This window comes from Crassostrea angulata, chromosome 8 (genome assembly GCF_025612915.1).
Source record: "Crassostrea angulata isolate pt1a10 chromosome 8, ASM2561291v2, whole genome shotgun sequence".
NCBI lineage: Eukaryota > Metazoa > Mollusca > Bivalvia > Ostreida > Ostreidae > Magallana > Magallana angulata.
Genome location: NC_069118.1, coordinates 26,546,200 through 26,565,048, shown reverse-complemented (window position 1 = coordinate 26,565,048; position 18,849 = coordinate 26,546,200). Strand labels below are relative to the sequence as shown.

General features: G+C 34.0%; 1 protein-coding gene across 3 annotated transcripts in view; it reads left to right on the top strand.

The window, feature by feature from the left end:
- Window positions 1-18,849, top strand: part of LOC128159955 (beta-1,4-galactosyltransferase 4-like) — a 92,842-nt gene that overhangs the window by 47,610 nt on the left and 26,383 nt on the right. For all 3 annotated transcript variants that reach the window (XM_052823196.1, XM_052823195.1, XM_052823197.1), the window contains exons 5-6: window positions 9,132-9,322; window positions 9,435-9,557. In XM_052823196.1, coding sequence (XP_052679156.1) covers window positions 9,132-9,322; window positions 9,435-9,557 — 314 coding nt within the window. The remainder of the gene's footprint in view (window positions 1-9,131; window positions 9,323-9,434; window positions 9,558-18,849) is intronic.

The window sequence follows — 18,849 nt, the reverse complement described above, 5'->3', positions numbered from 1 at the left end:
CCTGCACATTTTAGATTTTAACGGACTGTAACTACTTGATATATATTTATGAGAACACAGAAGAAAACACAAAACAAAAACATAAAACATGCGTCGAATTTCTTTTATGTACATGTTATCCTAAAAATCCGACTTAATATGCCCGTTTGTCACCTTTATTTCAATTAAAATGAAAAAAAAAATCCTACCACCATGATCTTACGCATATTTTATGAAAGTTTCTCCCATTTTTTTCCGAGAGAATTGCTTTTGATCTAATAAAGAAGAAAAAACTGAAATAAAAATAAAGTATTTGTGTATTATTGCATCATCCAGAGAAGTAATATTCATTTCTGTAAATAAGGTTATTTAGTACCAAGTTACACAGCGGTGTCTCTATGAAATAGCACCATCTGGTGTAAAATTTAGACGCTCACTTTTGCATAAAATATTCCGCTAATCTTTGATAGCTACTTAATATCTTGAATGTCCAAGTCTACTAGTATCATTAGATAATTATATCAGCCCTATAGAAATGTACGATATGCCATCAATTTTTACTGTTTACCAAAATTTTATATCGACACCACGTAACAATTTCAAGCTTGCACATAGTCTTCAAAAAATTTACAAAGATTTAAATACAAAAAAATATCTTAAAGAAACGGTTATATGTTTTTTTTTTATACGGGTTTGATCTCTTTCAAAATACAATTCCTGACATGAATCATGAATATGTATATAACAAATCCTTGCTACCCTTAAAAAATTTAACTTCCTAAAACATTGTCTTCCTGTTTTTTTTTCAAAACACGTTTTTATACAGGCTTTCAATCACAACACGTATTTAAAACAAAAGCAGAACTGAAAGTTAAGTCATTATAATCGTTTGACACCAAATCGTATATTTTAAACTGCAGCAACAACGGAAGACCTATTCATGGCTTTGCCACGAGCTGTGCTCTAGTTACAACAATTATTCTTTAATTATTGTTGTTCGTTAAGAATTATCACGCAATTTAATTCCTAAATGTATATAAATTCGTTTTCATTTGTTTTCTTTTAATATTTTGGTATGGCTTTCCAACAGTAGCACCACCTGCACAGATTTCTAAACACAGAGGTGCATACCTTGCAATTTGTTGCCGATGCAATTGCAGAATCACGATATATAAAGCAAGATGTGCATACATTTTGTAAATGAATATCGTCTTTAAATAATAAAGCTATATAATATGTTGTTAAGAATTATTCATGGTAAAGAATCAAGTATAGTTTAGCAGATTTCTACACACGTGCAGCGTTACTGTGGTTTCATCAATATTCGTTGAATACCAATTTTCGTGGATTTCGTTGTTAAGTTGATCCACGAAATTAAATGTTCATTGAAGTTCAATTTCATCCAAAAAAATAATAATAATAGGGAAGTGGAATCAAAGCAATAACAATAAGGTCTTCTGTTAAAAACGGAAGACCTCAATAAGTTGATCTCGTTACGAGTAACGAGTAGGTCTTCTGTCCGATTTTGTTTTATATGATGCGATGAAATATTAATACTCTCTGCCAAATCTGAGATCCTAGTGAAACTATTTTTTTTTCATGAGACTGGAAACGGACGAACAAATGTTATTAATGAAATTGAAATTTCTATTTATATCACTGATATCTTCTGAAATCAGCTCTGCACAAAATAGGTCGTAAAAAATTAGAAAATGGACTGTTACTCGGTTCTGATGGTGACGATTTCAAAATTTCAAAAAATGTCTAGAACTATGACCTCTGGGAATCATCTCTGATAAAATGGTCGAAATCAGCCGAATAGTTTCTGAGAAATCGCGTGCACAAAATTTGTGGGAAAAAGAAAATAAGAAACAGTACGAAAAAAATAAAACGGGAAACCTTAATAAGAAACAGTAAGAAAAGAATAAGGTCTTTCGTTGGAAACAGAAGATCTTAATAAAAAATTGTACAACAATAAGGTCTGCCATTGGAAACGGAAGACCTTAATGATAAGAAAAGTAAAAAAGAAACAATAGAATAATAGAAGGGTATTCCGCTGAAGACGGAAGACCCTAATAATAACAAAAGGAATTCTGAAAAAGAAACAATAGAATGATAGCAGGGTCTTCCGCTGAAGACGGAAGCCCCTTATAACAAAAAAGACCTGTAAAAGAAAAAAATAGAACAACAGTAGGGTTTTATGTCTTTATCTAAATGAAAGATTGTTTTTCAACTTTTACTTCATTCCAACCGCCCTTTGTGAAGAATATGTTTGTCAGTTAATCAAAAAAAAAGGGGGGGGGGGGAAAAAAGAGAGACAGAACAAATCTTGGCTCCGGCGAGATAAGAACAAACATCTTTTGCAGGTGTGTTATTTTCAATTCAATTCCGAACTGTCCGTCCGATTTTTGATAAGATTAGCTCAAACTTATCAATTCAAAGATAAAACCGTAGATCAAAGCGAAAAATAGCAAAACAAAATTGCAGCACTCGGGGCTTGAACCCGGGTCGCCTTGGCCATGTCCATGACTTTATCGACTGAGCTCCTCAGACTCTCGCTTCCGAACTTTGACGCCTAATTACATATTCTGAATCAGGAAAAGGGTCACCATAATGTGTAAAAACTTCAAAAAAAAAAAAAAAAAAAAATTAAAAAATAGAAAAGTCGAAAAATTCAATTTTTCAAATTTCCTTCCGGTGACGACTGGAAGTGACGGCGGACGAGATCTTGACCGAGGTGCACCAGATAAACGGTAGTTCTATCATCTCTGAAATTTTCAGCTCTATATATTTACTCGTATTTGAGAAACCTGACAGACAAAATTGACTTTTAAAAATCGTAAAGCTACGATAACTTCCGACCAGAAGTGAAATTTCAAAATCTGTTGCAGCGGTATAAATTTCAGATAACGAGGCTTTAGTCCTGAAAATTTGAGAGAAATCGATCGTGACATCTCTGAAAAAACGCCGGCACAACATTTGTAAGACATAAAAAGAATAATAACGTTTCAATGCGAGCAACGAGTGGGTTTTCCGTCCGAATTTTAAACAAATAAGATAAAACTCATCAATTCAAGATAGAAATCGTAAATTCTAAGCAAAAAAAAAAAGAAAAAAATTGCGGCACTCGGGGCTTGAATCCGGGTCACCTGGGTTATGTCCACGACTCTATCGACTGAGCTACTCGGACTCTCGCTTCAGGACTTTGATGCTTAATTTGTCGAGAACGCCTTGATCGATTTAAAAACAAATTCAATATTCTGAATCAGTAAGAGGGTCTCTATCGTCTTTTTGGAAAAAAATAAATATAAAACAAAAAAGTTGAAAATTTTCATTTTTTTAATTTGCTTCCTATGACGACCGGAAGTGACGGCTGACATTCACTTGACCAAGGTGCACCAGAAAAACGATAGATCTATTATCTCTTAAAATTTCAGCCCTCTATCTTTTCTTGTTTTTGATAAACCTGACAGACGAAATTGACTTTTAAAAATCGTAAAACGACGATAACTTCCGACCTGAATTACTTTTCAAAAACTGTCAATGCGGTATAAAATTCAGATGACGATGCATCAGCACTAAAAATTTGAAGAAAATCGCACAAGCCATCTCTACGAAATTGCCTGCACAAAATTTGTAAGAAAAAAAGAATAAAAACTTGTTGCGATTTCGTTTCAAGCAACGAATTGGTCTACCGTCCGATTTTTGAATAGAATAGATAAAACTCATCAATCATAGATAAAATCGTAATTCTAAGCGAAAAATGAGTGAAAAACTTTTGCGGCACTCGGAGCTTGAACCTGGGTCGGCTGGGCCATGTCCACGACTCTATCGACTGAGCTACTCGAACTCTCGCTTTAGGACTTTGATGCGTAATTTCACGAGAATGCCTTGATCGATTTTAAAACAAATTACATATTCTGAATCAGTAAAAGGGTCATTATCATCTTTTAAAGATAAAAATATAAAACAAAAAAGTTGAAAATTTTCAATTTTTAAATCTGCTTCCGGGGACGACTGGAAGTGACGGTGGACATTCTCTTGACCGAGATGCACCAGCAAAAAGCTAGATATTTCATCTCTGAAAATTTCAGCGATCCATCTCTACTCTTTTTTAAGAAACGTCGCAGACAAAATTGACTTTTAAAAATTGTAGAACAGAAATAACTTCAGACCGGAAGTGAATTTATAAAAACTGTCTCGGCGGTATTAAATTCAGATTACTAGGCATTATCACTGAAAATTTGAAGAAAATTACACGAGCCATCTCTGAGAAATTGCCTGCAAAAAAATTTGTAAGGAAAAAAAGAATCCTTATGATAAAATTGAAAAAGAAACAAAAGAATAGAGAAGGGTCTTCCGCTGAAGATGGAAGACCCTAATAAGAAAAGTGAAAAAGAAACAATAGAATAATAGAAGGGTCTTCCGCTGAAGACGGAAGACCCTAATAATAAAGAATGTTCTTATCTAAATCTTAATGGAAGAGTGTTTTTCAACTTGTACTCGGTCCAACAACCCTTTTATGTTGAATATTTTAGTTAGAAAATCAGAAAAAAAAAGATGAGAAAAAATAGAGAGAACGAAGACAACTTGGCTCTGGCGAGGCCTTTGCAGGTGTCATAACAGTATTTCAGCAAAAATTCACGTCAAAACATGGCTGACGCAAAATAATTCCCGAATTTCTCTTTGAGTTTGGGGCGTTTCCGACCGGGACAGGAGCTGAATTTTTGTATGAGATGAAAAACGATGTGTGAGATGTCACACTACACAGGTTTGGTAACAGTGCGAGGTCATTTGAAATATTGATGCGTGTTTTTGTCTGGAGGGGGGGGGGGGTTTGAAAAGACCCGAGCTTGATTTTCGTCGTAAATAAATCGACAGTAGAATTTTGAGGTGTGGATCTCGGATTCGGTTAACGACAATTAGGGGAGGAAAAGTCCTAAAACAATGAGTGATGCATTTTACATGTGTTCAGTGTTGAGATTTTTTTTCGTGTCGTTTACTGTTGTGTTTGACTGTTTTATTTCAACATGATTGATAAAATCTTTATAAATGTAGAATAACGAAATCAGTGACATGTAAATTTATTCGGTAAAAATTTGATGACAGTAATTTCCACAGTTCTAACATTCATAAGTAGCTCACACGCATCCGTAGATACAGACTAAGCGGAAAACAAGAAATATACATGCAACAAAAATATTACGCGGCTGCTTACATCCCTTGTACTGTGTATATTTTAAGTCCTCGTACAGGCTATACTCGCCGCTTGATCTCAGGAATTTCTTCTTAATTGTTCAATCCGCTGTTTATTTGGTAGACAATAAGAATGGGGTCCGAGGTACATTTACACAAAATTTCATTAGGATTGAGTGAAGGGCTCCGGAGTTAGAATTTTTTTTTCTATAGTACATGTCAAGCATGCCAATCGAAACTCAAATGCCCAAAAATTCATAACTCTCTTAAAGATTAACGAGTTGGTCTGGTCATAAGTACAGTAATCTAGATTGGTACTAGGCTGAAAATAAAGGTTCAAGATGAAAGATCCAGTAAAATCAGACAAGAAAAACTAAATCACTTTGTGAATAGGAAGAATGGGGGGGGGTCGATGCGTGTACTGCGTAAATTGTATTTCCGCTTATAGACAATAAGCGCCGTTGGATCTCAGGATTCTACTTAATTGTTCAATCCGCTGCAAATTTGACAGACAATTACAATGGGGTCCGATGTACATTTAAACGAATTTTCATTAGGATTGAGTGAAGGACTCGGGGGTAAGAATTTTTTTACTTCAGTACATGTCAAGCACGCCAATTGAAATTCAAATGCCAAATAATTCATAACTCTGTTGATATGGATCTCAATACACAAATACGAGGAAAAGCGCTATTATTGTAACTTCTTTTATAAAAGTAAAACGGAAAATAATAGAATCCATCATTTTAAAGATAAAAAATCAGATCTAGGCACAAAAGGAAGGAAAAAGATTTTCGGCACTCGGGGATTGAACCCGGGTCGCCTGGGCACATGTCCACCACTCTAGCGACTGGGCTACTCGGACTCTCGCTTCAGGACTTTGATGCTTCATTTCTCGAAAATGCCTTGATCGATTTTAAAACAAATTACAAATTCTGAATCAGTGAAAGAGTCACTATAAGATGTATAAATTTCAAAGAAAAATATTTTTAAAAAAAAGTCAAAAAAATCAATTTTTCAAATTTCCTTCCGGTGGCGACCGGAAGTGACGGCAGAAATTTTCTTGAGTGTTTTGCACCAGAAAAACGGTAGATCTATCATCTCTGAAAATTTCAGCCCTATATCTTTACTCGTTTTTGAGAAACGTCGCAGACAAAATTCGCTTTTAATAATCGTTTATCGACGATAACTTCCGACCGGAAGTGATCTTTTAAAAATTGTAGAAAATCATTAAACTTCAGATACGAACGCGTTAGTGTTCAAAATTTGAATAGAATTGATCGAGCCATCTTCGAGAAATCGTCTGCACAAAATCACTAAGAAAACTAGATACAATCTCTTTGCGAGCAACGAGGAGATCTTCCGTCTGATTTTTGAACTTCTATATTTGATTTTTATTTTCTATTATTTAACAGTTAAAATGATATATTTACATTATCCAGTGTCTGTGTCTGTGATAACATTACGTATCGATTTTGTACTATATAACTCATAATTCAAATGACGCCAAATCGAGGCGCCAGCGGGGTTTGTTTATTTATATATTTAAATATTTAATCGTACGATGGCCTAAAATTATATAAATATAACTAATAAGGAATCATTCTTTGAATATTATGAGGTGATAATTTCGGTCGGGGCGTGATCAAATCTATCATAAAGCCCTTCGGGCTTTATTGGATTTGATCACGACTCGACCATAATACTCAAAGAATGATTCCTTATTCCTTATTTAAAACAGGAAAGGAGGGTCTACAATTTAAGGACTAGTAGATACTAATTTGTTTTAGGTGTAAAAGCTTTTTTCAACAAGTGTTTAGAAATTCGTCACCGTTCTCGAGTTATCTGTGAAAAACGTTTAAGAGACCGGTCCCTTATCTCCTTATCAGGAGATTTTCGAGCGCTAAAACCCCCTAATTAATTAACACATTAGAAAATCATTATGTTGTTAGGCTATATAAATGAAAGATAAACATATTTGCTTCTATAATCTATTACAAAATATCCCTCGGTAAAGAGCTATAGGAAAAAGACTTTAGAGCCCTCTAGATCCCTATATTTAGGGGCCAGCCCTTTTTCTTCGAATCAGATGTAAGGTCATTTGATTTTATAGACAATGTGCTCAACAATTGTTTAGAAATTCGTTACAAATCTTGAGATATCTGATTAAGAATCTTTTAAGGGCCGGTCCCGTATCTCCTTATTTGGGACGCTGAACCAAATTTTGAAGGTTGCATATTAACGTTGTTAAGTACATCATTTAGGGTATCTTTTCTTTTAAACTGCATTTCAAAATATATTCCTTTTTAAGATATAAGTGATTAAAATTTTGGATTTTGACCCCTAAAATTCCCTTATTACGTAACACATGAGAAAATCATTATTCTGTTAAGCTATATAACTGTTAGATAAACATATTTGCTGCTATAATCTATTACGAAATATCCCTAGGTTAAGAGCTATAGGAAACAGACTTTAGAGCCCTCTAGGTCCCTACATTTAGGGACCAGCCCGTTTTTCTTATAATCAAATGAAAAGTCATTTAACTTTAAAAACATTTTGTTCAACATGTGTTTAGAAATTCGTTACCATTCTTGAGATATCTGAGAAAGAATGTTTTAGAGGCCGGTCCCTTATCGCCTTATTGGGGCCGTTTAACGAAATTTTGAAGATTGCATATTATTTAGCATATCATTTTGGGCATCTTTTCTACTATACTGCATTTTAAAATATTTTTCTCTCTGAGATATGTGTGATCAAAATTTTGGAATTTTGGCCCCTTAAAACCCCTAATTATGTAACACATGATGAAATCATTACATTGCTTGGATACATAATTGTAAAATAAACATATTTGCTTCTATAACCCTTCATAAAATATCCCTCAGTAAAGGGCTACAGATGAAAGACTTAAGAGTCCTTTTGTACCCTAATTTGAGGGGCCAGCCCCTTTTTCTTGATATCAAATGAAAGTACATTTAATTCCTAACACATTTTACGTAACATGTTTATAAAAAATACTTTTCAGAAAAGAGAAAAACAAAAAAAAAAAAAACCTAGAAAAAATAACGACGTTTTTTAAAATCTCAATTTCCGGTTCCAGGCGAGCTTTAGCGCCTTTTGAGTCAGACAAAAATGAATGCCTAAAGACACATCTACAATCTTTCGACTGCAATCCCTGAAAGTTTGAACTCAGTATCTTCAATCGTTAAGGAGAAGATCCCAGGACAAGCCGACCCTCTGAATATCGCTAAAACGTCAATATATCAAAAACGGAAATGACGTCATCAAAACAAATTACGTATAAAGTTTAGATCAGTATCTATCATATCTGAAAGTTTAATGAAAATCGGGTGAGTCGTTTTTAAGAAATCGCGTGCACAAAATTTGTTGGAAATAGAAAAGAAAAATAGCGAAGAAAAAGAAACAGAACGAAAACAATAAGGTCTTCCGTTGGAAACGGAAGACCTTAAAAAAGAATAATAACAATCAGAAAAGTGAAAAAGAAACAATAGAATAATAAAAGGGTCTTCCGCTGAAGACAGAAGACCCTAAAAATAAAAAAAAGAAACAATAATATAATAGAAGGGTCTTCTACCGAGGACGGAAGACCCTAAAAAGAAACCTTAAAAAACAGACACAATAGAATAATAGTAGGATATTCCGCTAAAGACGGAAGATCCTAATAAGAACAATGAGAAAGAAACAATAGAATAATAGAAAGGTCTTCCACTGAAGACGGAAGACCCTAAAGAGTGAAAAAGAAACAATAGAATAATAGAAGCCTCTTCCGCTGAAGACGGAAAACCGTAATAATAAAAAGAAACTAAAAATAAACAAACAAGAGGGTCTTACATGCATGTCATACATGTACATATGCATGTGTCTCCTATTATACAATTTCTCTCACAAGGCTTAATGTCAGTTATTAATCCACCATTTGTTTTCATTTTTAGACAAAAGAACTTAAATTCAACCGAGGTATTTTGTTCAACATTGGATTTAAGGAAGCCTCCAATGACTCTAACTACGACTGTTTTATACTTCATGACGTGGATTTACTTCCAGAAAATGATTTTAACATTTACTCCTGTCCTGCTGACCATCCGAAACATTTATCGGTTGCAATTGACAAACTCAATTATAAGTAAGAGACTGACTAAGAAATAATAATGATGGTAGAAGTACTTTTATCTCTTAAATTATTTTTGTTGAATTATTAATCTTGAATGTGAAATGGTTTGGATGTGTATATTCAGATTACCATACCCCACCAATTTTGGTGGTGTGACAGCCGTTACTAAAGAACAATTTGAAGCAATCAACGGATTTTCTAATATCTTTTATGGCTGGGGCGGTGAGGATGACGACTTGTACAACAGGTTTGTAAGAGTTTTGTGTGATATTCTTGTATCTACAGTTTTGAACGATTCATTTTAAAAATGCTTTATTGTAGGAACGGTTGGTTCGGGTTTTTATCACCATTCCAGCGATTTTCGTCAGGGTTTTCCTGGATTTAAGCATGACATGACATAGCTATAGATCATAATTAGTGATACAGGCATTTAATTGTCTCGGCATGTTTTTGTGTTTAGGGCCTACTCAGTGTGAGACAACAGTTTCCCTTCTTTTGATATGGATCTCAAATGTGCTGGCGATGTCCAGCATGACGTCGTCCGTGTCGGTCCGATTTTCGGTCACTCCAGCAACGTGAATGTATTTGCGACGACTGTTCATTTTAAGGTACTTTCCTGCAAAGTTCCGAGTTTTCCTTCTGAACAGCAAAAAAACTTGTCATTTGAATGAGTTATGAGAGTTACCAACGATGCATTGAACAACCTCAATCGACAAAAACAAAGAATCCCACCAGTTCATTGTCCCCGATGTAAAAGGTAAAGACCAAGAAAGCCCAATATATGGATAAGGAAAGTGGCATTGTGGTAAACAAGGGTCGAATGTCTATAGTGTGTATATAGGAAGTCCAGCGGAGTGTGCCAGGGGTTGCATTAAAGAGTTCTGTATGGCCATGTTTTTTTTTCAAAGTTGCACTGAGGTTACGTGTAGAAATTTCAATGATTTTTAACAAACTCACAATTTTAAAACAGACCACTGAAGTAAATGAACAGAACACCTATTAACACTAAATGCAACAATATATCCCGTGCACTTATTTGTGTATATCGAGAACAAAGTTAACATTAGCCTTAAGTTACATGTATCAAAACTTTAGTTAATATGCACAGGGTCTTACACTTTTATTCGTTTGTCGCAAAGAAAAACGAAATGTGAACGTTAATGTTTAGAAAAGAATAGTTTTCTTTTTACCTTTTTTTTGTAGGGCTTCAACAACACTTTCGTGTACTTATTGCACGTTTGCGTTTGTGTCATTTTAACTCTTAAACTAGTTTTCTCTTTGCTGCAGAGATATGAACCAAACAATCTAAATGACATGTCCTGGACACGTCCTCTAAGGTGTATATTTGTCAATTAAAAGTGTAACTGTCTACATACCAAAATATAAAAGAACTAAAAATACGATATCTTTGTTTTTTAATTAGTTGGTATCCGTGCATAGAATGACAAATTCTCGATTCATGCATATAAACCAGTTATCACGCAAACAGAAAGAACAAATTGAAACAAACTCATACCTTAATAATATGGAAAAGGTCGATTAAATTATAATCAACCGCATAGAAAGATAGATAGTTCTTCAGAAACTATATAATGGTAAGATAGTAACATGACGTCAAAAAATTGAACGTTAAACGGCAATGTCTATTATGACGTCATAGCTAGAATGAACGCTGAACGGCAAAGTCTATTATGACGTCATAGCTAGATTTAGCGGGAAAAAATATTTATATATATTTATATTTATAATATTTATACAGTAGATAATATTCAAATCAATACAGGATTATAATAGACAGTTCAATTCGGGTTTAAAAATACGGATGAATTGTTTTACCTTTTTCTCTTCTTTGAACATTACCGTCACTGAACAGTTTGTAAAACGGAAATGTTTTAAACTGTTTATTGCTGCAAATACCCAAATGCTCACTTAACGGTATCTGTCAATATCCCGGGGTATTTATGTATTGTTCATGCACACGCACACGGGGTGGATTGGTCGTTTCGGCAATATAGTACTCGTTGCAGCCTGGACATGTTATTGCATATAAAACATTCTTAGTGTCACACGAGATATCAGTCTTTACGATGAATTCTTGTCCGCTGAAGTCGTACTTAGATCCCCCTGTAATATGGTCACAGGTCCCGCATCGTGGGTTTTACACTTAGTAACTGTGTGTTTGTTATCAAAATAGGAAGTGCACAATATTCGTTTTAGATTTTTAGGCTGACAACTGCTGTAAATGAAGTTCACATCTTTGTTAAACATTTTCGTCGATTGGTCGTTGATGAGGATATTAATAAACTGATGAATTATTGGCGTAATGTTCATATTTCTTGGATTGAAGGTATGTACAAATGGAATAATGTTAGTGTTTTTTTCTGGATGTTTATTGGTTAATAATTCCGATCTGTCATATTGTCTGGCTTTACAAACTCCGTCGTCAATGAGACCTTCGGAATAACCTGAGTTATTAAGGTAACTAGACTTTGACCCGTGCGTGCACGGGTTGACATTGCATATCAGACATTTCCGAAATAGGTACATCGACACACGTTATTATTTACATTTACATAACGAAGCTATAAGCCTACACTAATGCTATTAATTTCACTACACTTACCTTTTTTTTTAATAATCTGTGTCTCGGGAAAGGCCCTCATCACAGATAGAATGCCCGTAGTGTAGCAGAAAATTGCAGAATCGCTCCGGAACGCTTTTGGAGAAAGTTAATGAAGTTGACTTGAAAATAACAGTCAAATTCATCACAACAAACCTTTTTGAGACTGCAAATACCTTTCAACTACAAATTTCAATCCACAGAATGGAAGAATTCAACACTTTTTCACCAATGTACACGTATTTTCTTTGTAAAACTGGGTCCATAGGACATTATTTTTAATGATAAAACATATTCTATCTTCTTCACTCTCCTAACAAATATAATGTAACTTTTTTGCATGTAATCAAATATTTTTGTCATCACGAAGACAAAAGTAAGTACTTAGTTGAAATGTACATCTATATTTGTTATTTTATACTTTCTCTCATTAGAAATCATTATTATATATGAACAGAATATATAGCAAAAGTCCAATGAAAATTTACCCGTATTTCTGAGTTTATTCATGCAGATGTGATATTGTGGACATAAACTAAAGATCCCGTTAGCGTGAATGTTTTGCGCAAGCGCAAGATTGTAAAATCCAAAGAATCCAGGTGATTTCCGGGATTTTTTGAGGAACTTTCGTTGATTTTTAATTAGCGAAGCTTAACTGAGAAAAAATAAAAACAAATTGGTAATCTTCAAGTACCAATGATGTTTAAAATATATCAAACAAAAGCCAGTATTCTTCCGATTTCTCGGTATTAAAGACAAAAAATTCGAGTCTATTATTTTAATATAGTAGTATTGATGTATGAGTTTCCTGAGGCGTATGTCTTGGGTGTTTTCATCGCTCACAATGGTACAAATACGTCGAACTAAATTATATGTAATAGCAGTTTTTGTATGATGAGGGTGACACAAATTAAAATGAAGATATTGATGTGTGTCAGTTGTTTTGTAGTATATATCAGTAAAAAGTTTTGAATTCTTTTTTATAACCAGAACGCCTGAAAACAGTATTTTTGGTGTCACTACCTTCTCAAGTAAATTTGATGTTAGGATCAAGGTTGTTCACAAGTTGATGAAATATTTCTAAATTTTCGTCACTATAATTCCATAAAATAGAGCAATCGTCTAAAAAATCGTTTCCAACTAGATTTAATAGATCTGGCTTCTTCTTGTGAAAGTGAAAGTGAAAGTATTTGTTCCTGTAGCCCTTCTTCAAGGTATCAAAGAGTTAGAGTGGCGTATGTTGGTGCCACCTTTGTCCCCATTGCTGTACCTTTCACTTGTAAATAATGCTTTTTGTCGAACGCAAATGTGTTGTTCTGAAGTATTATATGTAATCCTTCGAGTATAAATTCTTTTTTAAAGCGATCTTATAGAATTTCAGGATGCTTGTTGATCTAATAGCTCACCGCTGTTATTCCATGCTCTGTTGGTATATTAGAATATAAACTGACCATGTCAAATGACACAAGTTTTGCGGTATGATGAACACTTTCTGGTAATTGGTTTATAAATTTCACATTATCTTTTATAAAACTGGGAACTTTATCAAGGTAGGGTTTTAGTAATATATCAATCAAACTAGAGACGAGCTCGTTGCAAGCAACGATTAGGTTTTCCGTCGTAGCTGCGTCATACTTGTGACATATTACAAAAAATTGATAGCTGACCATCGTACAATATTAGATGTGTAAACACTGAGAAACAAAGTATTATATTTCTGTGACCGCGTAGATTTTACGGTGATAGGTAATTCGTCTGGATCTGCATCGGTCGTGTGCAGTACGAACCGGGTGAGGGAATGTTGGCGTAAAGTGTATAAGGTAAAAGGTTTGGGCGCGCTGTGGGCCGTAAGCTAAACGAAGGGTAGGTTTGCCGTATTCCCGAAGGTCCACCAGTATACAGTTTCAGAGAAATAAACAGGCAATTGATGCAGGATTCCACATTATTGGACGAGACTCAACGATGGCAACATTATAACAATTTAACAGACAGACATGTTACAAACAAGTCGGATATGGCCAGAAGTGGCCTCCGGACTCAAGACTCTGGGAGAGTCGGACGTTGCCGGGGCTGGCCGCCGTATTCCAGACTGCGCATTGACAATTGTACATAACTATTTATAAGAATCTTAACAATGAGTGTAAATTGCAATTGACAGGTAATGATATAAGTAAGCTGAGTGAAAGGTTCACAGATATAAAATAATTAAATAAACTCAATGAGTCTTTGATGTCCAAGAAATGAAAATCTGATAATTGCACAATGTTGTTTTAAGAGATTAACAGTCCTTAAAACATGACACTCTGTCTCTTTGAAATCACATATTAAGTCTGAAAAGTGTAAATCACTAAAAATAAAAAAGTAACTATGTAAGAAATAAACTGTGAGAAAAAATTACGAAACAGATGTTGAATTTTACAAGTAAAGTAAAAAAAAATTATAATTGAACAGTGCATTTTGCACGATGATGCTACATGTTTATAAGCAAATACAGATCTTAACACGTTGTCTCTAGTTTGATTCGCCACATTTTATTCACAGAGTGGGACTGTGGTTATGCCCGGTACGAAGGTAAAAAGACCATTGGCAAACGTTTTACACGCATTTTTACCGAACGCAAGTGCCAATGAATCTCTTAGTATATATGCGGAGATCCAGGAAATTTTACAAGGGGTTTTGAAGAATAATTTTGTATTTCGAGGAGGGGGAACATGCGCGGATCAGAAAAATTTTCCGGGGTGGGGGTTGAAAAGTCAGACGGTTATTTGAGTTTGCCAAGGGATATCCGAGGCATATTTGGTAAGTTTATAATCTACACGTAATTGAAAGAAATTTCGCTGGGGGGGGGGGGGGGAGTGGGGGGGGAGGTCTGGAACCCTTCCCCTTCTAGATCCGCACACGGAGAAGACCGATGCCGGTAATTTTACTGTAATTTTAACCATTTTTATTTCATTATTCATGTTCATAATTATCAGAAAACCAAAACTACCTTTCAACGCACTTAAAACTTAAAACTTAAGATACGAACCATTTAGTCTCGGTGAGTATTGCGTCCGCGTACGAAAATATAATGGCAATTTTCAAGAAATTCGGATGGACGATCTGTGTCCTAGGTCGTCCATCCGATTCTTTTTCTGACTAAGAGCTACAGACCTGCAGTTAAAGATTGTCAAACTCTTATTGATTATGTCAATTTGTTTGTCTCAAAGAATCATTTTTTAAATCAATAAAGTTTTACCTTAAAAAAAAAAAAAAGAAATCGGGCACAATTTTTAATGTTAGCATTTTACAATTCTATGGTCTAATAAAATTTCAAGAATGAACTCTTCATTGCTTTATCCGAAATATTGCATGAAAAAAATTTACATCGCATTTTTAAATTACAAAAGGATATTCAAAATGAACTTGGATTAACCGCTAACAAACAGGCATAAAGAGAGACTAAGAACCAATTTCTTCTCTTTTTTTTTTTTTACATCAAAAGAAATTCAAAAATAAATCAAAATATATTTTTTCAATGTATGCGTTAATGAAAATGTAGATAAGCAAGGGGTTCTTTTTCGTGCAAGCACATACTTAACAGATTGTTACAAGGGTCTACAACGATGACAAATATCGAAAAGGGAATAATGTGGGTGAAGGATGAATGTGTAGTTTATTTTTGATACATGTAATTATATTTATCTGGATCGGGTATGTTTGTTAGTTTGTTTTGTTTATTAAAGAAATGATTAATTTCCAAGCACGTAGCATCGTTTTTGAAAGTGGGGGGGGGGGGGGGGGGGACAAACTCATCCAACAAATCTTGACAAGCCAAACAAGATTTTTTTTTTGAATTTTCCAAAATTTTCAAAATTTCACTCATAATTTCATGATTTTCATACCATTTTTTTTTACATGCCTCCAAAATGGGGGGGGGGGGGGGGGTGCCTCGATGATAATTCAATTTTTTTATGTAAATTTTATAAAAATAGTTGCTTCGAGAAAAAGTGGGGAGAGGACATCTGTATGTCATATAACATGTGAAACTGATTTCATTCCACCCACAAGCTTGAAATAATGAAATAATTTTAATGAAAACAATATAAATAGACGTCATAAATCCCATATTAAACGACATATTACCACTTGATTCTGCGCGTCTTTTTAATGAATTTATAAACAGCGGCAAATTCTAAAATGTATTTTTAAAGGTAATGTTAGCTGCAAGTCTGTAGACCTTGTATGAAAAATTTCGGATGGTAGTCAATTTTTCCGGGAAACAGACCGAGCGGTACATATATGCAGCTTAGGTAACTAAGAATGATTCCAATAAAATACTTTGTTGAGTAATGCAAGCTTTTAAAAAAGCAATACTTATATTTGTTTAAAATATAACACCCAGATACTTCGTCTTACATTCGCTATTTGTAGAACAAGCAGAACCAGTATCAGTCTGACCGGCCTCACCATATACATTGTTGGAATTTTATTGTCCTAGCATTGCATTGCTCTGCATGTACACAATTTCTTTTAAAAATTAAACACTTAAAGTGTTCATCTACATGTATATGGCTACACATAACGTACACACGTGATTCAAAATAACCCAGACGGAAAACGGTAAAGAATTCAGTCATTGAGTCTACGTTTTATAGAACTTGTAAGGAAACACATTGCGGGTCTGAATGTTTGTTGATATGTCAATCTATCAATATACAGTTTGTTAATTAATTTCGATTGCTAAGGCTACAGCGTATTTGATGAACATTGGACAACATTTTTTCCATGCCACTTTTTTCCATGGAACATAGCGAATACATGTATAAAGCATTTATAAAATTTATTTAATTACCTCTTTAGAATTGTGTATGGAATAAATAATTTATAAGTTGCTGCTGAATGTAGTTTGGTATTTTCGTTTGTAGATGTTTTGCAAGTAAAAAACCTGAAACGAGGGGCAAGTCATAATTAATATCCCTAATAACCTTAACTTAAAACTAGCGGCTTTGGATTCAAATATTATCGTATACGAATATTAAGTTCACTTTTTAAAATCATCTCCACGATGATAATTATATTATATTCATCGCATATCAGTATTTTTTTTTTTTTTTTTTTTTTTTGGCCTTAAAAGAATTGTTCTATCGGGAGCAATCCCGCGTTCGTTTAAATTGCCAGCGTACATTTGTCATGTCAATAATACACATTGTGCTTTATATGACGGCCGTGTATACGTATTGTAGAAAAGTTGAGTTTAATTACCATGCATTGGAACCATTTTATTAACACATCTCCCAGTACTGAAACAATTCAAAATGTCTCTGTTACAATAACACAGTGGGGCGTTAATCGTGTACGTCCAGCTCTACAAGCACATGCACTGTCGTCTAGGCGACGACCTGAATACAGCTAGCGACTCTCCTATCGATCGGTTACCTGAGTCTCGTAATGCATCTAAATATCGACAGGGGCACAGTTATGAAACAAACAACAAAAATAAGGTCAAAGAGGTTTATCTATATGAAATGAAAATGTACATATGTATAAAAACATTTGGGAATTTTATGTGGAATTATTTTTGCGCGCTACATGTATCAGTTAGTGCATTACAAGAAGCATTTTCATAACCTCATAAACGTGCGCACCCCCACAAAAAATGGACCGAACTGACAACAATTGTTTCTGCAAATACTGACTATAAATTACGAAAACATTAAATTGAATACTATAGAAGGATTCAAAACTAATTTCCTTACAACTTTGCTTCAATAATGCATTAGAAATATTTATTCCTTATTAAGTTATTGACAAGAAACTTTGGACGCCTCTAACTCCCTAATTATAAGGGTCAGCCCCTTTTTCGGTATACCAAATGAAAGGTCTGGATAAGACCAAGAACTTTTAAAATACATGTTATAACAAATTTTTATCAGGTAGAAAACTAACACGGAAAATACGCGAATTTTTTTTATTTTTTTTTTCTTACCTTTGTTTCAACATCTATACCACCCCTTTTATTTGCATTTAAATAATAAATAAAATATATCTCGCACAAATTCAATGTATTAGCTTCCAAACCAGCTCATCTTTGAGACTCTGCCAGTCATCGTTAAAGCTAAACCCCCTGGACAAAAGAAGTCGTTAAATTTTACTAAAAGGGGAATAACTCAAAACTGGATAGGGATTTTCCTCAACTAAAATATGCAACGACAACATCACGCGGCATGTTATCAGTCCTGAAAATTTCAAAACAATCGGTGGACAAACGAGCGAGATATTTAGGATCAAAGTTGGCGTCTAGAAGAAAAAAAAATAATAAGAAATTTGAAAATTTTTCAGAATAATAGTAAGGTTTTCCGCTGAGAGCGGAAAACCTTAATAACTTAATCTTTGGGTGGTGAATAAGGTCCTTCTACAATAGGTCTAAAAGAGATGTCTTCTGGATTTAGGCAGCAAATATGTTCTCCAGCTTGGGTTTCTACAGCATTTTTTATTTGTAATGATTTATGCACTTTTGGTAATTCGTAGAATTGACTTTCTCGGGCATCAAAATTAATAAGATAGTCTCTTTCCTTGGTAGTGATATTTGATAAATTTTCATTCACAAATTGCTTTATTTTTGTTAGAGTTCTTCAGCATGTTTACAATTTTCTGGGTTATTTAGCATATCTAATATTTTAATTTCATAATATGCTTTATTCATTACAACAAATCCACATCCTTTATATATATACTTAAAAAATAAAACAGAATGCGGCAGACCAAACTAAATAAAGTGTTTACTGTTGGCACTTTCAGCCATGTCAGCTCTTCAGACAGTTCAACAAAATTTATCTATCTAAATTTATCTAAGTTTTAATGTGACCAATCTTTAGATTTAAACTAAAAACTAAATTTACACTCTTATTTTAAAACAAACCATGAATAGATATCTAAA